We start from the raw sequence: 27,967 nt of genomic DNA on the forward strand, positions 1-27,967 counted from the left end.
AAATACTTATGCTTTATGATAACACGTATATTCATAATCTAAGCATTTTTACTTTTATTTGCTTACTTTTGTTTTTTTTTCTGATGTATTATAATTCACTGATTTGTCTCAAACAGCACACTCCTTCACTCATTGAGGAAAAACAGGAAGCAGGGGAGTGCAGTTTTTACATTCACAGTGAGAGAAAGTTCACAGAAGATCTAATGATTCACTGAATTAACGACTAACAGTCGAAATTCTGAATCGACATGAGCGGGAAACTAAACGTCAGTTTTGACCCCAAAGGTATGTAGTGGTATCGATTGATTCGAGTCTAAAACTTCAATTTATTCACTCAGATCAAACTGCAGAAGGCTCGTCTGACATTACCTGGATCGACGCTCATCCATGACATATCCAACATTATTCTGTCAAAAATCAGGAACATTGCCTCCATAGGAATTGTAGGAATCAGTGCTAAATCCTCCGTGAACATATCCCCTGAAACATGACATTTTGTAGCAATTAAGCAAGACAAATGCGGTATTGATTGACGCTTTGTTTACTAGCTGCATCCATGGCAGTACAAATTATGTTTCAGAGATATTTCCCCAAAACAAAACAAAGCCTCTTTCAATTGCTCAGTTTGTGTTGGCATGGAAATGCTATTTTTAATCTGCTGACATCAGTCCAGATGTGATGAGTCAGCTCATACAAAGTGAACTCTGGGCAGTTTTTTTTTTTTTTTTCAAAGCTAGCTTCAGTTCCTGCAGAATGAACTGTTGCATGCTGCAGAGTGTGCATGTGGTGGATCCTGGCATGCATGCCTTTTTAAATCAAAATTTGTTACAACTGATTACATATTTGAGAAGGAGTAAATGATTGATAAGGCAGGACTAAGCATTTGTACTTTGCACTCTTATTTGACAGAGTAGACCTCCAACAATTACTTAATCAGTGTCAAATCAAAGTCCAGCATCAGTTTCTTTTTTTAAAGTTTGTGTTTGTGAAAGACTGTTTATTCTGTAGAGCTGTAGTGATTGGTGTTGTTGCCTCACAGTAAGGAGGGCATGGGTTTAAAACACTGGCCGATCCTTTCTGTGTGGAGTTTGCACGTTCTCCCTGTGTGCGCGTGGGTTCCAAAAACATGCATGTGAAGTTAACTAACTGGTGATATAGAAAGCTCCTTGGTGTGAAAGTGAGTCTAGATGTGGTTGTCTGTGATGGATTAGAGTTCAGAGTATATCCTGCCATGTCCCGTAGTTTGCTGGGATTGGTTCCTTCCAGATGGATGGGTTGATTCTGTTTTCTTATACCGTCATCTCTTATTCCATGTTCTCCTCAGAGCACCAGCACCTACGTTATAATCCTCTACGAGACAGCTGGGTTCTCGTGTCGGCCCACCGCATGAAGAGACCCTGGGCCGGTCAGGTGGAAAAACCTCCAGAGGACCACGTGCCCAGATATGACCCCCGCAACCCACTCTGTCCTGGGAACACGAGAGCCAATGGAGAGGTAAGAAGAGGTAGAAACACATGTTCAGGAGTCTCAAACACATGGCTTGTGGCCTGCCAGAGGGACCATAAGAGCCTCAAAGAGGACCCGGAAAAGTGTAAAAATTACCCAAATAAAACTAACCTTTGTTTTCTAGCCAACCTGTGATGACAAGATTTGAGATGTCTGATTTAACCCATTTCATCTTCTCTTCATTGGTTGTGTTTCTTGATTTTTCTCAAGGAAAATCCAGACTATGACAGTACATTTGTCTTTGAAAATGACTTTCCTGCTCTTCAGCCGGATGCTCCGGATCCAGGTGAGTTCCAGTGCCATGAATGCTGTAAAGCAGCGTTTTCTAACCTTTTTCTGTGAGGGTTCCCAAATTTTCACCATTGTAAATTAAACACCACACCCTGTCACCCCATACAGTTACAAAAAGTTGAAGGAACTGCAAAACACTTTATATATGAACTGAAATTTCTTTGATATTTTGTGTAACGATGAGTTCTTTCTCTCTAAAGAGAAAATCTTTGGGTTTACACTCAATCTCAGAAGGTTTTGGTAGTCTGGTAACACTTCAACTTGCACAGTTTCAAAGTTTCATTTGCCAGTTTTTCATCGTAAAAGGTGAATTCAGCTCCAATTTTGTCCATTGCTTCAATGAAGCCATATTCTATTTCACTCTCTTTGTATTGTCTTAATTTCATTTTGAATAATTCATCTTTCTCTTCAGCCCGATGCACCACTTTTACTCCCACTGCTTACTTTGCAAGATCAAATTTCTTTATATTGTAGGCACTTTCAAAAGAAATCGTAGTTTTGTGGCATAAATGCAGATTCACACATTTTTAAAACATAAAAAGTTGCACTTCTTAAAATCATGATTGTTCTGAATGTTTGGCGCCCTCTGGTGGATGTTAGGTCGCGCTGGTAATCACTGCTCTAAAACAACATTTGTTCTCAGATTTTGACTGTAACATTTTTTTTTTCTTTTGGTTGTTGTTATTCTTGAAGATTTTCAGCTGTTTTGTAAAACAGTCACTTATTGTTTGCTGAATTTTAACTTGAATATAATTTTTTCTCCTCTTCAGGGTCAGATCAAGATCCATTATTTCAGTCTAAAGCGGCCAGAGGCGTGTGGTAAGAACCTGTTTTATTTTAGTTGGACAAGCAGTAAAAGATTGCACTTAAATAAGATTGAGGTGGGGAGTTTTTATCACTTTGAGGACCACAAAACTTTCACCTTCACAATCAGAAAGCCAAAATATGCCTGAGCACATTCAACACAAAGATTAATGACAACTAATACTAACGTATTTATTTATTTATTTATTTAGATGTAGAATAAATTGAGTTATACAGCAAGTTGTCTTCATTTCACTTGATAGCTTCTTTAAATGTACTTAAAATGACAATCTTTCTACCATTACCTGTGAGAAAATATCTCACTGATCAACTGATCACAAAGTACGCCGTCAGTGATTCTTTTTTTTTTTTACAGAGTTTCTGTTTTCATTTTTTCATTTAAGACTTTAAAAAATAACCAAATAGCTAGAAACAATAAACAGCTAACCAGCTTGTTCAATCCCCCCTAGCTCTGTTAATACAGTATCAAGTCAATTAAAAAAGAAGAAGAAAGAAATCAATGAGGAATCTGTTAGAATTCTGAGATTAGTTAGTCCTGTAGCCACCAAATGTAGAAATGTTTCATTACTTAGATTTTACAGACTGTAACTTTGAATTTTCCAACTGTTTGTGTTTTTTTCACGTGGGGCATTGTGTGTTACTCTCTAAAACATGCAGAGGGAGCAAATTGACTGAAAACATCTCATAAAAGTAAATTAGAAACATTTGAAACGACTGTATGTGTTTGGTACAGTGACCGGCTTCATCATTAAATTCAAATATATCAGAAAAAAATGTGATCGTGATGAAAGTTATTTTCAATTTTTAGTTATAAATTGACATGTGGTTAACTTAGGTTTTTGTTTTATATTTATATAGATGCACCTTAATTGTAAATCTATTCTAAATTTTGATAAAGTCAAAAGTATGGATAATTAATAATTCAACCGATGAGTGCAATCAGAGCAGTCAAGCCGAGGCGCAGTTAATCTTCTGTTATTGTAATCAACCATTAAGGTGAAGTTAATTTTGTTAATCAGCGCACTGCACGCTTCCCGCATTCAGCACTCGAGTGAAACCAAAGCAAAAGTCCACAGCAGGCATTTTAACACCAGCAGCTCCAGCAGATGGGGATCTTTCCTCGCGGCTTGATTTCACTGTTGTGTTACGGTTTACCATTGTGAGCTTGTAAATTAAAGGGATTATCCTGAGTCTTATTTAAATGTGGACTCAAAAGATTTTGAACATAATGGAACGATAGAGGGGAGACCTAATTATTTGTTTTTCCTATTATACATAAATACACAGTTCAAATTGATTTCAACTGTTTGGAATTTTGACTTCCAACAAATCCACATCCGATTTTGACAACTATATACGACGCAAAAGTCTATATTTTAAAGTGTGTGGGTAATTTTTCTCGCCATATAATACTTGGATGATGCAACTCTGCTGTCAGGCAGCATCAACAGCTGAATAATACGGGGAATCAAACCACAGGGCTGCATGTGCAGGGAGAAAACTGAACCCTGTGTTTAAATCCCATGTGCTGGCAGACGCAGACGCTGTGAGGGATTTCTTTCCATGCTCGCTCACGGAGTGATGAAGCGCACAGGCAGCTTTGATTGACGCGTTGCGGTCGTCTTTTGTTTTTGATTGTTACATTTCGGGGTATTTTTCTTTCCTGGCAGCTGCATGTGTGTTTCTCCCACAATGCCGCCGCTCTCGCTGGTGTGCGTGCATTCACAGTCCATTCAGTCGGTGTGGTTCCGTGGCCAAATAAAAATGGAAAAGAAAAAAGAAGAAGAAGAAGAGGAAACTGGAGCTTGTTTCCCTGCAACAGCATTCAGGGAGCCAATTAGAAGAGAAATCGCGATGGGAAATGGGATTTTGGAGGATCTGGGTCATAGGAGACCAAAAAGAGATGTGGTGAGGGAAGAGAGAGAGAGAAAGAAAAAGCCTAACGATTTATATGAGTGCACCTTTTCAGCCATGCACTCTTTTCTTTTTTTAGGCATGATCACTTCCTTAAAATTCCCTGGAAGGGAATTCTTATATAACTGCAGTTTCTGTGAAAGTTTCCTGAAAATCCTACTGAAATTTTACACGAATAACTAAAAAAGAAAAAAGAACAAAGTTACCCATGAAATTACTTTTCATGCAACTTTGACTTTAAAATGATTATTAAAGTAAAGTTTATGGCACCTAATGTTTGCATTTGTTATGACAGAAGCTATATTGGGAGACAGGAGATAAAACATATGATGAAAAAAAAAGTGTGCCATTTGCAAGGAGGATGGAGGGATTAACACCTTAATCCAGGAAACCAGGGTTGAAGTCCCATTTTAACTCCAACATCTGCATGACTGTTTTCTTTTATGGAAGCAAAGCTTCAAAAGTAGGGCGTATCTTGAAACTGAAATAAGATTTATTCACATGGTTGCAACTTTTTAAACATATGATGTAGCGTAGGGGTGTCAAACATAAGGCGCATGGGCCAAAATCCAGGGAAGAGCAGACGCCATAAATGTTGCTTTATTCTCGCTGAGGGTGGAGGTGGTCTGGATTGACGTTCTTCTTGTGCGTGCCGAGTTTGACTGGAGGTCTAAAATACACATGCAGGACTCCAACCTCCCACAACTCATGTACAATTTATAAATGTGATCATTCAGTTTTGCTGGAAGCATAACCACCAAAGTCACGTCTGTTCAATTATTGATCCGGTACAAGACGAGCTCGCCTGTTGAGGGAAATTTCAATATTCTGATCCTCGTGGTGAAGCTGCTTCTCCTTGGTGCTACAGGTTTTAAAACAGTATAATAAAGAACTGCCTGAACACAATTAAGAACATTAATAACCTGTTTCTGGTTTCAGGATGTAATTCAGATCTAAAGGGTATGAGTGGAAGCCTGATTGCACATAAGCTCTGTTTTTGTAGATGTGAATCTTGGGTGAGCTCACACGCTGTGAAATTATTCATCAGGGCCAGCCACTCATCCATGTCTGTTGTTATCTGTGCAATCATCACGTCAGACCTCACTTTGTTTCCCATTAAACCCACCTTTGAGATCCTGGGAGACATTATCATCCTGTATGTTTTACCACTTTTGTAGCTGCATTCTTGTTTTTTGTAATTATTAGAAATTGTGCTTTGGAATTGCATCTGCTTTACATTTTTAAAAACCTCTGCCAGTTTTTTTTTTTTTTTTTAACTGCGCCTGAAGGCAGTAATACTGTGGGTAAACAACAACTTCCTCCTGAAAATATACAATTTTATTAAAAAAAGACTCATAAACAATACACAAAACATCAAACTCCCTTGATATAAATAACAACACCCTGCATAGCTGAACTACTCCATCTTAGCGAGTGTAGATTCTGTGCATTTGGGTCTGCCTCTTTTTCATTATTTATAGTTTCCATCTTTGCTCTCTGCTGCCCGGTGAGGTGATTTAACTTTGTACATTCCGTCTGTTTCATAGTGAGGGAGAGTGTAGGGAGTTTCAGTCTCTGGAGTTTTTAGCTTTCGTTTTTATTGCTGTGGAGCAACATTTGATGTGATGTTCATGGCTCTGTTGTTCCCTCTTCAAACTGCTTTTTGGTTGCTTGACTCTGTTAGTTACAGTGTGAGATGATGCAACAACGCACGCCCTTTCAATACTGGTAACTATGCTTTGGCACCGCTGGGCCCCAAATACAAGACTGAACACAAACCATTAAATGTAATTCTGGTCTTTTTTTTTTTTGTGAGTGTATTTGCAGTTTGCAACAGTTCTATGGCAAATTGTCAAAGTTGCTGTGACAGCGTGTGCAGCGCACTTTTCAGTCACTATTCCTTCCAACGTCAGCAGCAACAAGAGCGCCAGCAGAAACTCCGAAGAAGAAGAAGAAGATGTCAAAGTCGACGTGCAGTTTGTATTTGACAGGCGCTCTCAGCAAAGTGCAGAGCAGTGATTCTGTTTGCACCACAGATACAAACAGCAATCTGGGAAAATTGTCACTCCACTTTAGTAAACCAAGCCCGGGCCAAATACATCTAGAACCGCTTCGATTATTTAGCACTTATTAATAGCACTGAAAAGGTGAGGAAAAACAAACAAGCTTAGAAAAGCCAAAGCCAGACAGAGTCGACCGTTTGGAATGAATTAAAAGTGTAAGTTCACATGGATCCTACATGTTTTCCTTCTTCTTTATGCTCTTCTCAGTAAAGTCATGTGTTTTCACCCCTGGTCCGACGTCACCCTTCCTCTCATGAAGCAGCAAGAGGTTGTCAAGGTGATCGACAAGTGGGCGGAGCTCGTTGAAGAACTAGGCATGACATACCCATGGGTTCAGGTATTATGCACACACACACGTACACACACACACACACACATCCCTAAACACATTTCGGCACTGCTCATGTCTCCCAGTTCTGGATACATTTCAAACACTGTCAAAGCTGAACTTTTTCCCCTCCGTCTGTCCTCCGGAGTCACTAATCATTTAGTTTTCTGCTCATTCCATTATCTTAAATGTTAATGTATCTTATATCACACCGAGTTAAACTTTAATCACGCTTCTGGGCAAACTCACAAATTCTGACAGCCGCAGAAAGATATGAATGAGATACGATGCTGGACATTGTACAGCTTGTAATGAAATCCACTCCGTATCATATAATGACATTTCTTTTTTATTGAAGAGGAGATTCCGGGGCTGTAAGCTCCTGATGGTGATTTTCTAGGTTATGCACACTAAATCTGAAAAAGCTTCTGGAGTTTTGACAAGTCAGTATTCTAAAATATACAAAGTAGAGCAAAAACTACAGACCTAAATTTACTTTTTAAGGAATTACCAGATCAAATAGAACTGTTGAATGGATTTTTGTAAAAAGGGCTTTTAAACGATCTGTTGTGACAAATCTCTACATGAAATCAACCAGAACTGTCAAACTGTGCCTACTTCCTGACATATAATTAAAGTAGAAAGTAATAAAAAGTATAAATATTTAAGCACCTCAGAATGTGATGTGTCTATTTTTTGCTGTTTCGAACCACTTTATTAATTAAGTTGTCTACAATCCAAAGCAAATACTCAGAATTACCCAGCTCTGCGTCTTATCAAACTGTGGTTCTTGTAAAATATGACGAAAACTTAAACACAGAAAATAACACTGTTAAGTAAATATGACATGATGATTATATTGCACTCCTTTTCTTGTATCTTCTAGATTTTTGAGAATAAGGGGGCGATGATGGGATGTTCGAATCCACATCCTCACTGCCAGGTAAGAAAACGCCGACACACACTAATGATGAATAAGTGAAAGGCCTCCACAGTGAAAATAGGTTCAGATATTTAGAAACGCACAAGCACGGACGCTTTCCTTCAGCACAGCTGTTTAAGATGCCGCTTCTCTTCTTTACAAAGCCGATCTGTCACATTGCTCTCATTTGCATGCCTGAGATGCAGGCGCCTCGCATTATATGACAATGGAGTGGAAGTGTGTTATGAAAGCACTCTCAAGTTTCGCACCTGGAGCCGTTAATTGACTCTTCTTCTCGAGATGATCAGCAGCCGTGTGCGTCTCGCCTCGGCGTGTGTGAGAAGTGGGAAGAGGCTTGTGTGTCTGTCATTTCTTGCCGTATTGTGTTTTTGATGCATCTTCACACCTATATTACAGCTCGGCTGTTTTCTCGCACTCCGCTGGATGTCTTTCTTGTCTTTCCGATTTTTACCCGGATGCAGTCGATTGCCAAAGACGGAGAGAGAGAGACAGGAGAAAAATAGATTTTTATTTTATGTCTGTCACCTCACGGTATGGCATTAAAAAGATACAACCAGGTGGGGGACTGACAAAAACAGACAGGCTGTTAGTTGCAGGTAAAAAAAAAAAAAAAGAAGAAGAAGAAGCAAAATTCTTGTTGAACAGTTGCTTCTCATTCAAAAGGTTCAACTCTTGTATAGCATTGTCCTAAAAGGTTAAAACCAGATATAAGAGCAGCATTTGACAAGAAGAGGCTGCTTTAGTGCGATTCTATTTAATGTTTTTGCTTCTCGTGTGATTCTTAAAAATCTAACTGAAGAAGAAAAGATCTGGTTTTGCACACAGACTCCTTTAATTTGTCCTATAACGATATATTTAAGACTGTAATATAAGGCTTAAACAGATGACAGTATGTTACTTTAGAGGAAAAAGCGCTGTTAATGATGGAGGCAAAGTTGGATACAAACACCTAACAGATCTTTCCTCTTCAAGATGTTTTCTTCATGACATGAAGACACATATTGTCGTCCGCCAGTTTTTTTTTTTTTTTTTATACTTGAATTTTTAAAATGGCATCTCAGGTATTTCACTAGTGACTGAATGGTTAAATCACTGATGCAAAATGCAGTTTAGTTTAAGTGTCGTTTTCTGCTGGAAAAGGGAGTTCAAAATTAAGATCTGAAAAACTAAAGTATTTTCTACATTAACTTGAATTTCTTCTCGGCTGGTGCAGTGTGGGTGTGATAGCTTTTATGAGATTGAAATGTGTCAAACAAAGAGAGGATGATCTGCCAAACCATTGTCTTCTCCCAGCAAATATCTCAGTGAACGGACATCAACCTGTGCCTGAACTCTGGGATTTGGTGCTGGAATTCTCGTCTGGATGATCCCCTATTGGGAAAGTCCCAATTTCCAGCCAGACACAACAACAAATACGGAACAGAAAGGAGAGTCCAGAAAAAAAGACAAACCAGCGTTTCACCTCATACATCAATCAGAGGAAGATGAAATGAATCTCACAAGGTCGATCGTTTCTCTCTATGCCGTGCAGCCGTTATTTTGCTTTTCACTTTTAATATATTGAAAAATCATTATAATCAATTATATAAAGTTGGTGTTGTGACAAACAGCAGCGAGTCCATTTAGCTGAGTAATTGATTTTATTCTTTTGAGTATGGTTGACATCAAAGTCACTTTCCCAGACGAAAACTCCCAGTCTGGCTCTGTTCAGATACATTTCCTCCCTCTCAGTTATTTATGAATGCAGCCTGAAAGCATACGTTTAATCCACTGTCCATATAAAACTGACCAAAAGAGGGCAGTAAGTGACCTCAGAAGAAAATAGTCCTCAGCTGTAGGAGATTTTCCCTTTTTTTTTTAGGATTAAGTCTATATTTGTGATATATTCATTCAAATTTTTTGATGGAGTTACATAACCGCTGCCAATGTGAAGCATGCTTAGTTTCTTAAATATGATCAGTTTTCGTGTGGCATTTTGAGTGGTTGTTGGTGTTTTCCTGCTGTCCAAAATGTTCCCCTTTTCCTTATACATCAAAGTCAACTTATAAAAAAGAAAAAAGAAGTACTTTTTAAATGTTTGCACATGCGAATGTTACATCAGGTACGTCCTCCAGGCCAAAACACACGAACCATAGATCTAAAAGAAAGAATAAAGAGGAGAAAATGCTAATCACGGTCTTTAGGCAACATTTCCTCTGACGCCGGTCTCTGAGGAGCCGAGCTGTATGTGTTTCTATGTAAGCGTAGGAAGAAAAACACATGCCTTTGGAGTAGCAATGGTCTTTTTCTTTTGCTTTTACATCAGCAACCCAAGTGTATACAGTAGTAACTCGGTCAAGAAGACAGAATGAGTTTGAATATGCTTTCCCCTCAGGAGCAGACAGTTTTCGCTCCATTATTAACTTTGGAAGTGGGTATTTTCACTCATGAAGTTTGCAGGATGACGGTGTTTTTGCAGCTGGTGAAAAGTCATAGCTTTGGGCAAACAGATTCTTTTTTTTCCCCGTGTGCCGTCTTCTCTCTCGTCTCTTTAAGAATCAACAATCAGTTTTTTGGGGGAAAATGATGGGTCAGCGCGTGCAAAAAAAAACAAAAACACAGGTGTACAAATAGATCCGTGGCTCCAGATGTTTGCGGGCGTTTGTGTTCACGCTCACTATCACACATGGCTGGAGGCATGCAGATGAGCAGCCTCGCACTTTTAATCCACACATGAAGCATGTCTGCTTCTCTCTGTTTCTACCTCTCTCTGGCTCAATGTGTGTGGAACCACATTCATTTTTGGCTTTCTGCCGGACGCTGCTGTGTGTGTTTTTTTTTTTTTTTTTTATCATAAGCCACCGAGACTGGAAGCTTCAAAGTCGGCAGAGAATGCCCCTATCTCTCTGGGCTGTGACAACTTGGAGCACGGAACATGCAAAACAGTTTTCCCAAACTATTTGAAAAGGGTTTTAGCTGGTGAGATGCACGGTTTTGTAAACACACTGCTTGAGTTTTGTTCCAAAAATATGTCCAAGAGAGGCAAATATCTCAAACCTGTCGAATGCTGAGCAAGTGTCAAGTGATGTGAACTACAGAAGATGTTTGATGCAAACTCCACTGAGAGATTGTGCGACTTGCAACATTCCTGCAGCATCGGTTGCAAAGTAATTGGTGTTATCGGGAAAACTGTTGCTAATTTAAGAGGTCGAAAGGTGAAGCAGATTAATATGTTTATGTGTGTGTGTGTGTGCCTGTTTGCAGATTTGAGGCCAGAGCAGCTGCTGTTTTTCTAGTTTGTCTGATTTGATTTATATAATTGGCTTTGAAATAAAGAGCAGGTTTATTGAATAGCTGCTCAGAACATCTGACTGGAGCCCAGTGGACCGGTGGTGTCACTTCTTTGGATGTGTGATTATATGGTGAGCAGCGGCCGGCCCACTCAGCTGTCACCGAGACGGAAGGAAACTGCAGCCGATGCCGTGTCGGGTCTGGTGCTGGACGCTGTGAAGGCTTGAAAGCCCCGGCAGTCAGCATCAGAGTGCAAGAGACCCACTTTTATTTCCTTTTTTTTTTTTTTTTTTTCCCTTTTGCCTTTTTGAGAAGAATGTGCCACTTTTACAAACACTTAGGTACAGTATTTCAGTGACAGACAAATTATTCTAATGCCAACTTATTTTGCAGTCGTAGTGCAGTGAAGTGACGACAGAATTCAAAGGAGTGTTGCTGCTGCACCGCGTCGTGGGTGAAAAGGTGGAGGAGTGTTTAATCAGGGAAACAATTTGCAATGCAGTCTGAAGCGCCGCTGCTTAAAGCTGCAGAGAGCACCTGATTATTACCTTGTTCATTAAGCGACACAATGATATAATTAGAGAGCCTCCTCCTGATGACACAAACGTGGTAATCCTTGTCAGATAACACGATAAAAGGTTAAAAGCCTCCTGAAAAATAAGGGAAATATTAAAAAGCTGAGAGAAACATCCCTCTCATTCGAGACGCAGACACCCGAGCGGTTTGATTCCTTACTCCTGCACTAACTGATCAATATTCTGGTGAAGGTTTCACTCATCAGGCCATGAATCCACAGCACATTGCATGCTGTTGCACTGTCTGCCTTCCTGTTTATCGGCGGAGAAGCTAATTTTAATGAACTCATTCGTAAATGCACCCCCCCCCCCCCCCCCCCCCCCCTCAAAACCGCACTGACTTTTTTCAAGTTTATCATGTATTACTGAGTTTGTGATCGAAATATCTGCCAGGAAATTACCATAAAGAACAAACAAGGATAATAGAAATGTTTGTCCTGATGTGCACTGATGTGTATGCAAAAGAAATGCATTATAAAGCCTAAAAATACTCCTCAGTCAGATTGGAAACTTCACTGTTGATGTGAGCAATGCAAATGAATGTTTTTCTTTCTTTCTTTCCTTTTTTTTTTTTCTCTCTTTCCATAAATGAAATGACCTGCCGTGCCTCATCTGATGTGGAGCTTCAAACATTGTTTTCTCCCGGGATGCTCACTTTCCCAATCAGACATAACACCAACGTCTCATTTGGGGCGGATGTGATCAGGTTGGGGATGCCAGTTGGTGGCTGATGAGAGCAATGAGCGATGCGTTTGTCACAGTGAGATATCAAAACAGCTGCTTCAAACTTGACAGTTGTTCCAGAGATGTTGATATCACAATGGGGATCTTTTTTTTCCCTCTCGTGTCTGTTTGTACTGCCACATGGACTGATTGCTAATTTATTGTATCTACTGTTGGATTTGAGATCATTTACACATTATTTGTTGTATTTTTCTGTAATGTTTACATTTTTAGTCTAATTAGAAGCGATTGCTCATTACTCGCTTTCTGGAAAACTCAAAATTAGATCTGTTGAAGAAGTTTTGTTTCGGTAGAGTTTGACAGTTTGTCAGTAAGATAACAAAAATCCCTAAATATACTCAAATGGTTTTCCATGGATGAAGTGAAGGGGTTTTCCACACTCTCTTTCGTTACTTTGATGATGCTAAAACAGGAAATTTGTTCTGCTAGATCTGCATCAATTCATTATCTATACTGCATGCAAAATCCCAATTTTTTTAAGCAAAGCACAACAAAAGAATTTAGTAAGAGTTAAAAAGTAAAAAATTACTCCGAAGTCTGCAGAAATTCACTTTGATTTTTCCACCATTATGCTGTGTTTCTAGAAGTGAGGCTGGTCTTTGACGCAGAGTTTTCAAGCTGAATATGCTCAGAAGGAGGGGAAAAGGGCTTGCAGGGCTTTTAAGGCTTATGGATGGAACATAACCACAGTGCTGTGATAAAGTAGCCATCTCAATTAGGTCTCAGTGTCAGCTGAATTTCAGGTTGTATTGAAATAAATGAGCAGCGGTGGCTTGGGGGAAAAACCATTTATCAATCCTGGATAGCCTGAAAAAATGAAACTCTTCTAGAACCGAAAAATCTCCACATCTGTAAAACACTTATTGATTCAGTAATATTGACAAATAGCCCAATTAAATCACAGATGTAATGTTCTTATCCGGAATCGGGGCAATGGTCTACGTTATGTCCCTTTAATTTTCTAAATGCAGAGTGCAGTTCTGATGCATACACACATTTCATCAATTCTCCATTTTCTGCAGAGCGTCATCATCATTATCATCTGCCTCCATCTTCCTCCCGCTTTCTGTAGGTGTGGGCCAGCAACTTCCTGCCTAATGAGCCAGCTCTATCCGACCGCTGCCAGCGAGCGTACTTTCAGAAGCACGGGGAGCCGATGCTGCTGCAGTACGCCAAACAGGAAGCCGAGAAGCAGGTATGGCAACGCGCTTGTAAACAGCCCACTGAATCAGGTCAGTTTCAAGATTTAGAAACTTCTGAGGAGACAGGTGAAACTCGGATTTATGAAAATTTGAGTCTAATCTTTAGTCTAATATCAGACATCATGAGGGTAGGGCGTTTCTCACACTGTAGATCAAATTCGACTGTAATACACTGTCTAAAAGTCAACTTTCAGATTACTGTGGGTTCTTAATCTGAACACAGAATATCACAGAATTCCTTATATGACGATTTGCTCTGAACTGATGATGTTGGTGTCAAATTACTAATGGTGGACACTGCTTGCTCACAGTGAGTGGAAGTTTTCTTTTTCATATCTATAGTCAGTTTTAAAGGCGGACTTTGTGAAGTTTTCTAAAGTGAAGACTCCAGTATTGCAAATTAGCACAATAGTTCTCTCTTAATAAAGTGTTAAAGACGTCAATAAAAAAGCGGCGCCTTGGTTTTCTCACCTTGGCTGCATGATTCCCTCCACCTTCCTTCATCTGCTTTCACCCCCCCCCCCCCCCCCCCCCCCACACACACACACACACACACACGCTTCTCCCTCTTTCTCTTTACTTCATCGTCCTCTTGATTTCCTGTCCGCATCCTCTGCCCGTCTCCGAGCCGCTGAAGCGTGTGATTGGACAGCAGACATGCTCATTAGCATAATGCTGCAGAATCCATCTTCAAAGTGCGCGGAGATTAGGTGAAACTCTGTACGTCTGTCTGCCTGACTGACTCCCCAGTAATGTGTGTGGAGCGTCGGCAGCCGGAGCCTCTGAAGACGGCGCCGAGCGCATTTAGCATGTTGGCAAATGTCTTATTAGCGAGCCGAGGCTCGAGGAAACTGTGAAAGAACTTATCCACAGGTGAGTTAAGCTTCGATAGAGGCGTGAAGTTTTCACCTGACTGCCTCAAGCTGCGGAGTCGGCTTCACTTGTGTTTATCCACTGATAAGTCCACCAAATGTGATGCAAGTTTCTTTTTCTATGTCGGTAAGTATAGCTGCACTATTCTTGTTTGTCCGTTCTGTTAGTGTGATGTGACTTGCCATGCACATGTTCATGTTTTCGTCAACTTCTTTGTGTGAATCAACCCTTTTATTTCCACCCTCTTATCACTAGGGAGATTTAGTATACATAACTCTCATAAGAAGTGCAAAAACTACTAGAAAGCAGAGAATCAGAGCTTTATATCGTAAATATCCATTAACTTAGTTCACTTATTTGGCATCCAGTATCAATAAATTTCACAGCATTGACACCAAAACATTCACATGAACAATTAGAAACTGTCACTCTCATTTTATACTATATTTACTATTCAGTAGTTTAATATACACGATTAACAGCCAAGAATTCTTTTTCCAAAACCCAAGAAAGTCCTGTTAAACACCGTAAGACTATTCAAATACTTTCAGTTTGAGACGGACAAACGTGTACTTGAGTTTCGACTGGCGGATTCATAATATTCCACTTCAGCTTTGATTAAATAATTCAGCTTTGCAGCAGTGCGTTTCGGTTTTGTGAATTTCTCTACTTTAGGAAACAAATCTCGGCTTTAATTTTTTTTTTTTTTTTTTTTGCTGATTAGCCACTTCACAAACAGCCACAGCCCACTCCGGGTCTCACTCGAGTGGAGACCTTTTCTGCTCCCACTCCGCTCCCGAATTAAAAGTTGATTTCTTGAGTGACTCAGAAAAGAGATCTTACTTTTTATCAAGCAGCTGAATAGGGAATGTGGGCTTAATTAAAAAGTATGGAATTAACTGAGCTGAGTTTAAGTGCAAAGTAGGACAAGGAAAGAACAAAAAAAAAAAAAAGGAGATGAAACAATAGAAGGATTCATGGGAGAGACAAACAGATGCAAAGTCAGAGGAAAGAGTGAAGGGTGGATGAGACGGAGAGGAGAAATCGGCAAATAATTCATTCAGGGAACGAACTGACCTCTTCTTCTGGGAGTGTGTGTATGTGTGTGTGTGTGAGATAGAGAGGATAGCATTAAGATTTTGAGAAGAGCAGAGTAGGCACTTGGATCTCCTCGACTGCTACTCATGGGGACTGACCTTTATAAAATCAGAGTGGAGGCAGATGTGTGTGTGTGTGTGTGTGTGTGTGTGTGTGTGTGTGTGTGTGTTTGTGTGTACGTGTAGGTGAGGATGTGTGCAAGGATGCCTTGTCCACCACTCGTGTGCGTGCAAGCGTCTCCCTCACTCTGTCTTTCCTCCTGTCTCCCTGACCCGAGGTTAGGACCGTAAATTGGCACACTGCAGTGTTTAGAGGAGTTTGAATTGGGCTCCAGCTCCCAGGTGACACTCTTGACTTTGGAACAAAAACTTTCTAAGCTAATTGAATAAAACTCTTAGGGATTTGGTGTCTGTGAGGTGTCTTGTTTCCAGACACCCTCCACTTCCTCCCCTTTCTGTTTCAATTCGCACCTCATCCTCAATCTCTCGTCTTCATCCTTGTGCTCAGTTTCCCATCTTCATTCTGCTCCTCTGTAATCGTGTTAAAAGTACAGGGGCAGTGAGAAACTAGTGGGAGAACAAACCTAAAACCTTGACCCAAAACATAGTGAAAATTTGTGAGAATAGGCTTTTTTTTTTTTTGCAATACACGGAGAGAAAGTGCTTGTTATTACGATCCCCTATTATGTTAAAAGCAAAGCAGTGTTCAAAGCGGTATCTTGCTTGGTGCTAAGTACTATCCTATACAGGCGGTACACCTCATTAAGAGAACTGAACACTTTGAGGATCTTTTACTTTGTGTTTTCCTCTCCAGTTTTTAAAGAGCCCAGCTCTCCCTGTGGAGCCATTAATTATGCACTAATGTCTAACGCTGGACGAGCTTATTCAAACGTATGTGGGAGACATTCCCAGCCCTTTGTGGTCGGGTGTCTGATTACTGATAATTACGTCTTTCGGACAGAATACATTTCAGCTCTGTATTGAATCGCATTTCCAGTTCTGAGGTTAGAGATGTGATGAGTGATGGCAGAGGGACTGAGAATAGATGATTTCCTGATGGTGCGGCTGTACCGGGAGAGTGTTCTGGCAAGCCAGAGCTCGCCACAAAGAGGGTTTTCTAATTACCATGCTGCTAGGATTGTATCCATCCATTCATCTACTACAGTCGACTTTTTCAAGTTTCGGTCATGGGGTGTGGAGCCGATCTGAGCTCAGGGCGAGGTACACCTTGGATGGTCCAGAGAGACAGAGGGAAACACACATACAAAGAAATCAGAGCTAATTTAATCGTTTCAATTGCTTTCCTTTTAACTCAGCCTTTTAAGCTAGATTCATACAGGATCATTGATCCTGATGCAAACCGTTGTTGATGTTATGAAGCTTTCACATGCCAAATTAATCGTACGGTCAGGTTGGGTTTGTGCCCACTCTTCAGCTTGTTGAATCTCAGATTCACACACAATCTGCTTTGAAACGGTGTATGATAATTAAGGCGCAAACAGCCAATCCTAAGTAGCCTGTTTTATTCACTAGATGGAAATATTGTCAGAGCGGTGGTTGTCAGCATATTCTCTCCATTTCACCCTAATCTTGTGAAATAACTGGACCAAATAAGCCATGGAGTTCTAAATTAGATCTTTTTTTTAACCTTTCTATCGAGGCGACTGGAACACCTGACTCAAACTGAGGCTATTCTTACTGAGAAAGGGCACTGTGCAGCCATATTTCTTTCACACACACACACTGTGAAACGTTTTGATATGTATCTCTCCTTTGTCAGGAGCGTGTGGTGGTCCAGACTTCTGATTGGCTGGCCGTGGTTCCATACTGGGCAACATGGCCTTACCAGACTCTACTGTTACCACGAAGACATGTCCTCAGAATCAGTGACCTGACAACAGGCGAGAGACAGGGTGAGTGTGTGTGGGTCTGTGTGTGTGTGTGTGTGTGTGTGTGTGTGTGTGTGTGTGTGTGTGTGAGGTACTAACAGAGTGAGTGACTGGGAGTGCGATAAGGCAATTTCCAGCAGTCTGAGGTGAGTCTGTTTGTCAGAGAGGAACTTGCAAGTTGGATTCCTGATGTGTATCATCCTCGATGTTCATTCATCGCACATTAAAGCTCAGCAGGAAGTTTTCATTTGAGAAAAGTTCAGGCAGTTCAATAAACTGTGTTTAACTGGAAAAAAAAAACATTCCTCCTTTCTTTTTCCATCTAATTCAGTTCCTTTCATCATGTCATTCACTGTCAACAGCGCGGATATCTTCTTCGTCTTTTCAGTCCACTGTCCTCCAGTTCTCACATCTTATCTCTGTCTGTTTCACCATTTATCAGATTTGGCTGCCATTATGAAGAGACTGCTGACCAAGTATGACAATCTGTTTGAAGTCTCTTTTCCCTACTCCATGGGCTGGCACGGTAAGAAGAGAAGAGCACACTTTGAAAAGAAAAGTTTTTTGTTTAAATGTGTTGACGGTTTTTTTTTTTCTTGTTAAATAAAAGAAGCAGAAGGGGACAGATGGTCGAAAAGATGAAAGAGATTTTTCTGGTCTAAATACCTCATATTATTGGGACAGATTAGTGGATTGAAGCAGTTTGCTGCTACAAAGTGGAGGCTGTTCACATATCAGGCCAGCTAGAAGCGCTTCACTCCGCTTGGAGCGGTCCTTGCAAAGTGTGATCATCTGTGACAGTAATCAATTACAAGCAGTTTCGGAATATTTCATACCGAATGTGTTCAGTCTAGGTTCTCAGAGACTTCGACTGCAGCTTTAATTTAAACAGAAATGAGAAGTAATACAGAAGGAGGGGAAGCATTAAAATCCTGTCACACCTTACTCACAGTAGTTCTGTTACGGTCCTGCAGCCCTGAGCTTTTTAATTCACTAAATCCCCGTCATTTCTCTATACTCGCTCACAGGCTACTTTGTTAGGGATGCCTTTCCAGCATGGACTCGGATCACCTTTTGCCTTCAGAACTGACCTCAGTCATGGTCGCATAGATTCAACAAAAGAGCTGGAAGCACTCCTCAGACATTTCGGTCCATATTATGCAGTTGCTGCAGATTTGTTGGTTGCACATTTCTGATGTAAATGTCTCATTCCACCATATCCCTAAGGTGATTTCTTGGCTGTGGAGGCCATAGGATTACTATAAAGTCATTGTCAAGGAACCAGTTTGAGGTGATTTAGGCTTTATGGCACGGCGCATTATCCTTCTGGTCAGAAGATGGGTTCACTGTGGCCATAAAAAGATGGACATGGTCAACATGTGGCCTTTAAAGAATGTTTAATTGATAGAAAGGGGGCTCGCCATCTGAATGTTGCAGCAGATAATGAGACTCATCAGAGCAAACCACGTTTTTCTAATCTTCTATTGTGCAGTTTAGTTTAGCCTTAGTTTTCTGCGTCACATTCACATCTACACTCAGTGCAGAACCACCATTTAACCTGGACAAAACTCATACGCACACATGGACAACATGCAAACCGCATACAGAATTCCCCCAGGCACTAAACACTGAGGACCACTCCCCAAACTTTGAAACGGGGCCATGTGTAACACCAATTCTTCCAACAATTATCTGTAAGCATCCAGGAAGTGATTGAACCGGTCGCTTCAGTGTTGGGTGAGGACGGATGCTCAGTTCCATTCCAAAGCTTTATTAGTTCCCAGGAGACAATTAAGCGGCACGTAGATCACAGAGTGCAGCAATTACAAAGAACATTAGTGGAGAAAACAGGTAGTCCTGCTCTTATCTAAAGTAAAATAAGGTGAAACCCAACACTTAAGTAGTTAGGGACTATAGTGCAATGAATATAAACATCAGATTACCAGTTTTCCCAAACTAATCTGCAGCTGGATTATACTTGCTCGGGACTCCAGGGTCTTTGCTGCAAAGAGTTTCCATTTCATGATGCATCAAATGTTTTTATTGGTGAAAGATCTGTCCTGCAGGAAGGCCAGTTCAGCCCCCGGACTCTTTTATTTCAAAGCACATTGTTGTGATTTATACGGTATGTGTTCCAGCAGCGCCTTGTTCAAATGTGCAAGGTTTTACCTGAAAGAGAAATGCTACTGGGTGTTAGCACATATTCTATTGAATCTGTACACTTGTTGATTTGTAGCCTAATCTTGCCTCACTCATGAGAATAAGTATTTCTGATGCTGAAATCATGAGTTTCATGGTTTTATGTTGACTTTTTTCTTAAAGTTTTTCTTTTTCAGGACACTACAGTACTCTTTTTACACCAAGCTGTTACTGAGGTCTTACCTAATGACCTTACTGGTTATAAAATGGTGCTATAGACCACAAAATACCTATTTTAATTTCCACTTACTCCTACGGCCTTTCGTTGCTTCTGCTCCAGCTTTTTTTGAGATGTATTTGCTGACATTGAATTTCTTTTAGATGAGAAGTCTTTCATGATGTATGATGATGGCAGATGATAAAACGTCTTACTTTGGACATCGGATGTGTTATTTTATTATGAAAACACTATCAGTACCATCCATCCATCTTCTGGACCGTTTCATTCCTGGATCCCGTCCCAACTGACTATGAGCAAAGGCATCATACAGCCCGGAGTGGTCAGCAGTCCATCACAGGAATACAATATATAAGTCCATAATATCACATTATTATTGTTATAATTTAGATTTTTTTTAGGACTTAAAAAAACTTGAGGATTTAAGATTTCTTTCTCTTTATCCATCATTGTATTCATCTTATTTTAATTTCAAATTGAAGTACCCCTATGATATGATCGCCCTTTTACCAAATGTCTGATCAATATGATTTTACATGCAAAGAACTTTTCTTCACATCCTCCGGCAGCATCCCCCCCCCCCCCCCCCCCCCCCACCCCGATTCCTCTGTCTTTTTTCCCCTCTGTCGTAAAATTTTAGCAAAAGCACTTACCATGCACCAACACATATCGATTTGCTTGTTCGGTGTCATGGGGGAAGATATATGTTAGTTAAGGTGCCGCCGGCATTTTTCTTACAGGTTAGGCAAACGCTGGTCGCATTTCAAAAGACTCCGCTGCAATAAATTAAACGGGAATCTCTGGGCTTTGATGTTTCCCCACTCTGCTACTGTATTTCCACTTCAATGCACACTCGGACCCATCAGAATATTTAAAGCTTTAAGAAAGTGCCCTCTTATGTAAAGCAGGCGCTCTCTCGGATAAAGAGCTCTCACTTGTGGAGTAATTTCAGGCTTTCACCCACATGAAATAGAATGCAGAAACCAAAACCACCAAAAACGTAGGATATTGACATTGTGATTTGTTTTTAGACAGTTATATTAGCTGAGGAGAAGTAATTACTGTCATGTAGCATTTTAACATCAAAACATGTTGTATTTAATTACTTTGAATGAGGATATCAACACATTAGCCTTTTTTTTTTTGGTGACTTTGCAGTAGCATGACAGACTGTAAATATCCCATAAAGTTGGTGAATGATTGTAAATTGAAACATAATGGCTTGAAAAACTAGAAAATTTCAGATGAAATGTTGTGTGTGTCTGCCACTCACTGCTGACAAAAAAAAAAGTAAGAATTGGGATCTGATCTACATCAGATAATCTCAAGGGCGCGACCAGTTTAACATTGAATGATAACCAATTTGCTGATATCAGCCATGACAGTGCCGATGCCAAACTAACCACTGCAGCGTTTGACACTGCTTTTCTTGAAGAGAAAATGATGGATTTTGATGTAAAAATAGTAATCGCAAACAAGATAATTATTCCTGTGGAAATGTGTTTTTCATTTCATCAGCTCTTCAGGTGACAGATTCCACTGATGACATCCATATTCACTCAATTTGTGAACCCGATTAACAAACTAATATTACATTTCCATAAGAGGGTGAAGGTGCCCCGTGGTGTCAGCACTTCAGTCCAACAGGATCCACGTGTTGTTTGGTGGCTCTGCGATATTGTGTGTGTTCATCACTCCGTGAGAAAAGAAGTGAGCCTGTGTAGCTGTTTTCAACAATTGTTGCAGTTCAATATCCTGAATATGTTCGGTTTAATAAATTTTAATTTATTGTGATGCGTTCGCGATGCAACCCCCATTTTCCTGCCGCTGCTCATTACCCACAATAGGAAATGAAAGGCCAGTAATGACGGCAGGCGAATAAGCGAGTAAACATGTTTAAAAGAATCACAGGCAGAATGTCACCTCGGCAACAAGTACTAAATTACTCCTCAGTAAACACTGAACTGAATAAAAAGAAAAACAATGCCTGAAAAACACAGCACTTATGCAGGAGGGAGTTTCAAGACAGTTTTTTTCCCCCCCTTTTTTACAAAGTAAATCCAACTTTGATGCTTGTTCTCAAACAGTGAGAAACATTCAGTGAGTTAAGACACAGAAATTCCTCGCTCCAGGTTCAGACCGGAGCGGAGTGTCACGGGGTGCAGCGATGCGATGGGGTGATGAACGGCGCCAGGAGAGCTGTGTCACCGCGCCTGAGTGCTCAGAGTGGTTCTTGTGAGAGCTAAAGGTTGCAGGTTCAATTTCAGCTGCAGTTGTACTCCTGTGAGTTTTTTTTTTTTTTTTTGAGAAGTTCAGGGATTTTCAAAGTGTGGGAAGATGAGTTCCGTCTCAACTCTCGTACATGCCCTGTCTCATAACAGCTGGTGTGAGTATCAGTAAATAAAGTGCTTGTTCGCAGGAGATAATCCTTACAGAGCTAAACTGAAGTCAATTTACGTCTCAGCCCTCAGTAGCACAGTGCTAATTTTTCATGTTTCCTTTTTTGGAAAGTTAGTTACAGTTACCCATTAGAGGCTTTTCAAATGAAAACATCTGGCAAGTCTTTTTGTGACTGTGTGCATATTTGCATAATTTTTGCAGTCAGTCAGTTTTGCAGTTTGTGATTTGCATCTTTCAGGTGTCCTTATGTATATATATTTAAGTTAAAAATAAACAAATCCCAATGCTTTTATTTCTTCATGGTGTTGATTTTCAGAGCATATAAAAAAGGAAGCTGGGGCTCTTTATTTATTTATTTTTTTTCACCCACCATGGGTTGATGTCATGCTGCTGTCAATCTGTCACCTTTCTCCTGCCCCCAAAAAAGCACTCAAAGCTCACATGAAAGATAGTTTCCAAAAAGAAAGATACACAAAAAGGACGGAGGGCATCAGAGAGCACAATCATGGCCTCACTTTTTCTTTTTTTTTTTTTTTTTTTTCATTTTGTCAGATAGCAAATCTTTGAAGCACATCTTGGGGTCAAAGTGCTTTTGGACAAAGTTCCTACAGATCTCATGTTAAGCTTTGGCTGCAGTCTCCTTGTCTTTTTCTCTGCTGCCACCAAAATGTAAAGCTCTAAAGACCGTCAATGTGTTTTTAATGTTATTGTTATTGTTGTTGGTTCAGTGGCTGTTACATGAAGTAAAAAGGTAGAACTTCATGTATTAATAATAATAAATACAGTAAATCAGAAATTCTCAGTAACGCTATGAAAATTGTACATTATAGTTAATGATCATGCAACACATTATTGATGACACTCTGTGCTTGTGGGCGGGCTGTCAGTTTAACACCACGTCTCTTTTCTGAGATCTATCCTTCATCTGTTGTGATTTGTGAAATGTCACATTTGCGCTTGTTAACATCGCGTCTCATGTAATTCAAAACAAGGTGATGAGCGAGAGGAAAGTGACGCGAGGGTGAGAAACATCGTAGAATTAACCTCAGTATTAACAGAGGGCGTGAAGAGAAAAACAGCAAGGATGATACCATGTCACAATGTGGCACAGGAAGGACTTTATAACTGACTGACAAATTCACAGACTTACAATATGGCTGAATATGAAAAGCATTTAAAGCAAAGCCTTCAGATGGACTTGACTAACACTAAAAGGAACTTAGCAAGGTGGAACGATTATCTTTGAAAGCAAAGGATCTTCTGCAATTGATCTGATTTGATGTTAGATGAGAGGAAAACTATGATGAAGCTTCTACGAAGAAATTATGTCAACAATCCATACCTTTAGGAAAGAGAAGCTGCAGTAACATGTGGAAGGAATATATACAGCCATGACGCCCCGGAACAGTAATCCCAAACTCTGGAGGTTTTCTCTCATAAACTCCGTTTTATCATCTTGGAGGATAAAGTTTGGACCTCCAAGTCTTATCCTTATAGCTCTGCACCGAGAGGCAGCAATCACCTGAGAAATGGTCACGAGTCAATAACAACAGAGGAAGAAACCACTGATCATGAGCAGAGCAGGTATTTCATGGATGAAACCATCCTATAAATGCAAACACCTCACTAGTATGTTACTATTAAGAAGGGGAATAAACAGCCTTTTTAAACATACAGTATCTAATTAAATGCAAGGATGCATTGTTAAATTGAACAAATATTCAAATTTATTTTGTCATGTTTGTTGTTTGTTTCAATGCATCCAGTTACTATTTATTGCTTTATTGATTTGAGCAATGTTGCTGTAATTGTCCAATTTGTGGAGGCTCACACAAACTGAACCATCTCTCTCACTCAATCAGTACCGACATTATACCTATATACTGTATATAGTTTGCATGTTCTTCCTTTGCATGTGCTGTTTTTCTCCCAGAACTCCAGTTTCTTCCTGTGTTTCAGATTAAATGGCAACTTGTATTTGATTCAAAACCCTTTGTCTTATCAGGGCAATTTGTAGCTTTTTCAAATGAGATAAAACCGTATAGATACATGACAAAAGATCATATGAATGACTTATATCTCTTATTCTAAACATGCTAAGGGAATTCTTATGCAAAAATATTAAATAAAGATAAAGAGCATGATTAAATTGTTCCATGTCAACATTTGCTGTAGTAACAGTTTTAAATCCACTCCCATTCCCTGATCCTTTACATGTATATACATACAGTCAGTAGTCTAAGTACATGTTGTTTGTGATCATCCTAAAACCTAATATTTCTAATTCTATATTCATAATTATGTGTACTGAAAACACAGTGCACACACTGTCCACTCAGCTTAGAACACACAGTTTCATCCACAAACACACCGGGGCCAGGTAATGAGTCTTCCATTAGTTTTATTTGACATCATATGACAGCAGCCAGCTCTTGTTTAGAGCTTGAAATATTAGCAGCATCGTGGAGAGGAAGAGGAGCGGTCACATGCTGCTGAGCCACCCGGGAAATCTTGCGTTCATTTTGACTACTTGTTTAATCCTTCAAGAGGAACATATCGTACAACAACATCAATATGCTAAATCAGGAACTCGGGATGCAGGTAGACATGGAAGAAGTGTTGTTAAAGCAGTTGTTGCCATCGTAACAACGGAGCATAAATTACAGGACACACAGAGTAGTTACATGGCGGTGATGTACAGTCGATTCTGTATAGTTTGCTTCAGTGACTTGTGAATTATTCACATGTGCATTTTCTCACGTAATTTTTTTTTCTCAGGCAATTTTAACCTGTTTAATTGTCCACTAATAGGAGCATGCCTCTATTCATGCTTTCCCTTTCTCTCTTGCTGTCCATTAGTTTCCTTTCTTCATTCCTGCTGTCGTCTGAATCGGCGCCTGATCAGCCCTCATTGTCGGGAAGCCCGCTGAAATGAAGCTTTTCTTCTCACGACAATGCCTCTCGCTCTCCTTTTTCCTACTTCTGTGTTTTTTAAGAGATATATGCTGCTGCTGTCTGTGCTCCCCTGATTGCCTCATTACCCCCCATTAAGGCAGCACAGTCGCTATTTGAATGTTACAGTGAAAAATCAGTGGAAATGTAGATTCGGTCATGACCCTCTTTAGAAGATTTTACCATTTAATGTAATAACACACATTTTCACACAGTTATCTGCAGTTTTGTCTGGCTACGTATGACAAGTTTAGAGGGAGAAAATCAGAGAGAAACATAATAATTGCAGGCCGTGATGGCCACAGAATTGAAGTAAATTAGATGCGATGGTTTTCAGAGTCACTAGAGACTCAGTCGAGCAGCTACAGAAAAGCACATTTGAAAATTTCTTTTTCTTTATGTGGCATCTTCACCCAAACACGTCATCGATAAATTTGCTTTTATACATTTCAAGATGCTTTTCTAATTGAACTTGTTTACTGAGGAGTGTCTGTGCAGAGGCCCTTGAACAGTGTGGATGACAGCTGAATAGACTGGTTGTGTGCTTCTCATCCATGTTGTAAACTTGTGTGTGTTTGTGTGTACGGTACATGTGCATGCATGTTGCCATAGTGAAGATGATCCTCATACTGACCAGAAAGGAATTTTTTTAAAATGAGCCGCTTAGTTAAAAAAAATAAATAAATAAAGCCTATATTGGAATCCCATAGAATAAATGTTTTTTTAAAGAGGAAATGCACACAAAAAACAACAAACTCAATTATTTTGCAGCTGAAGAAACTTCGCTTGGAGTAATAGCCCAAGCTGTCAGAGACTAGGAGCCAATTATACAAAAATAACAACACAGAGTTAATTTTCTTGGCTATAATGGACAATACTTGCTTTTAAAGCCAGGATTGTTATTACTTTTACCACAAGTAAGTATTAATGAAGCAACATATTAGGAAGCAGGGACCCACTTCTTTTTTTTCTGGCCTAATTTTGTCAACTATAGTCAGCCATAGTCCTTTCATTTCAATCGCCAATAATGCAGTCATGCTTTGCATTTCATTTATTTCTCCTCCATTTTGTGAGTCGCTTGTTGACCAGATTATATTAAGCTGCTGAACTCAGAAAGTGTATCTCACAGAAACCAGCGTGCATTCATTTGCCACGACAGGGGAACAGTGAAAGACCGCGCTCATCATATCGCCGCTAACAGCCGGCGTTTACTCATATCCCTCGCGCTGATACTCAGACGACACACGGGGGTGCTGAGGACCTCTTGCTCTGTCTTTTGTCTTTCCAGGAGCTCCAACTGGGCCCCATTTGAAAGAAGATAACTCCCACTGGCAGCTGCACGCTCACTACTACCCTCCTCTACTGCGGTCGGCGACGGTGAAGAAGTTTATGGTGGGGTATGAAATGCTCGCCCTGGAGCAGCGGGACCTCACTCCCGAGCAGGTGACACGGTTATAAATACTGTCATTTGAACACAGAAACTGGTTTATGCATTCTAGCTATTATAGCAGCTCAGGTGAATTTGGCAGATCGTGTAGAGCAGTTCAACATTCTTGTTTCTTCACATTTTCTATACCTTTATTTCTGTACAAACATCTTCTGTATTATTTGATTCAGCCTAAGGTCACGACCTTACCAGAATATTAATTCCAAGACTCCTAATTCCACTTCAAGTGCGGAGCCCAAGACATGACTTATGAAATAAAACTTTAAATTGTGGCCGTGAATGAATATTTTCTGGACAGAATTAGTACTTCGTGGCCAATAATTAATTATTTGTTACCAGAAAAAATTAAAATCAACCAGGGTTTTATGTTTTGTTTATCCCTCCTGGAAGCTTATGAAGAAACACTCGTTGAATTTCAATTTTAATTTTTGAATTTTTAAATGAAAGTCAAATAACCACTCGGTTTCTGTTTTTTAACCATTTTCTGAATAAAAATTCAAATGTTAAAAATAAACACTGACCATACAGAGTGACATGTTTCCCGTAAAACTGGAGTCAGTTAGATAAATTGCATTTCTTTCATACATGCCTGAACACTTCACACAGTACTTTAAACCATTTTGTTGATATTGGTATACATTTACAACAGTTAATTTATTCTAGTTAAACTTCGATCTGTATGTTTTTAGAGTAGAGAAAGAGTAATGTGTCAGAATTATTCCAAAATTAGCTTCCAAAAAATAAAGTTTTCGTTGAAAATATTTAATGTTTACCCACTGGAACTGTAGTGTTGTTTAAAAACTGCAATAAGTCAACATTTCTGTACTTTTGTTTTAGGCTGCTGAGAAGTTAAGGAACCTTCCAGAAGATCATTATAAAACCAGAGAGGAGCAGGAAAAACAAGGAGGGAAATAAAACTTGAAGAAGTCTTTGGAATGGATGGAGGGGCCTGTTTCCAGCCGCAGTGCACTCTTCGGAAATCACTTGTGTGTTTGCTCTTGTTTTAAATGTACTTTAAAAAGCATCATGCGGAAGTGCCTCTGCTGACTCGGGGCTTTGAAATGTTCTAATCTGCCCTGGACTCAGTCGACATAATATACTTATGTATGCACTAAGTTTGTTCTTTGCTCCTAACTGGAATTATGGACCTCAGGCTGAACGTGAAACCCCTCCTCTATTTTCCAAAGGAAATAAAGAGAAAACATTGTTCCCTTCCTCCCTGCTGTCCCGTCTGTTGAATTTAAACATTTTGTTTGTTGTGTATTTACACT

The 27,967-nt window shown here is 39.9% G+C and overlaps 1 protein-coding gene across 1 annotated transcript; it reads left to right on the plus strand.

The window, feature by feature from the left end:
• The first annotated feature begins 152 nt into the window (after positions 1–152).
• Positions 153–27,915, plus strand: galt (galactose-1-phosphate uridylyltransferase). The gene is made up of 11 exons (XM_030085273.1): positions 153–285; positions 1,325–1,494; positions 1,717–1,792; positions 2,568–2,616; positions 6,807–6,936; positions 7,814–7,870; positions 13,532–13,654; positions 17,412–17,544; positions 17,963–18,046; positions 26,538–26,692; positions 27,534–27,915. The coding sequence occupies exons 1-11, from the start codon at positions 249–251 to the stop codon at positions 27,609–27,611; spliced, it is 1,092 nt and encodes a 363-aa protein (XP_029941133.1). The 5' UTR covers positions 153–248; the 3' UTR covers positions 27,612–27,915.
• The last annotated feature ends 52 nt before the right edge of the window (positions 27,916–27,967 follow it).

The sequence above is a fragment of the Salarias fasciatus genome (genome assembly GCF_902148845.1).
Source record: "Salarias fasciatus chromosome 7 unlocalized genomic scaffold, fSalaFa1.1 super_scaffold_4, whole genome shotgun sequence".
Classification (NCBI taxonomy): Eukaryota; Metazoa; Chordata; class Actinopteri; order Blenniiformes; family Blenniidae; genus Salarias; species Salarias fasciatus.

Coding starts and splice junctions, on each gene's coding strand:
- galt (XM_030085273.1), top strand. CDS start 249: ATGAGCGGGAAACTAAACGTCAGTTTTGACCCCAAAG. Junction 1,793..2,567: donor GCCGGATGCTCCGGATCCAG/GTGAGTTCCAGT, acceptor TCTCCTCTTCAG/GGTCAGATCAAGATCCATTA. Junction 6,937..7,813: donor TGACATACCCATGGGTTCAG/GTATTATGCACA, acceptor TGTATCTTCTAG/ATTTTTGAGAATAAGGGGGC.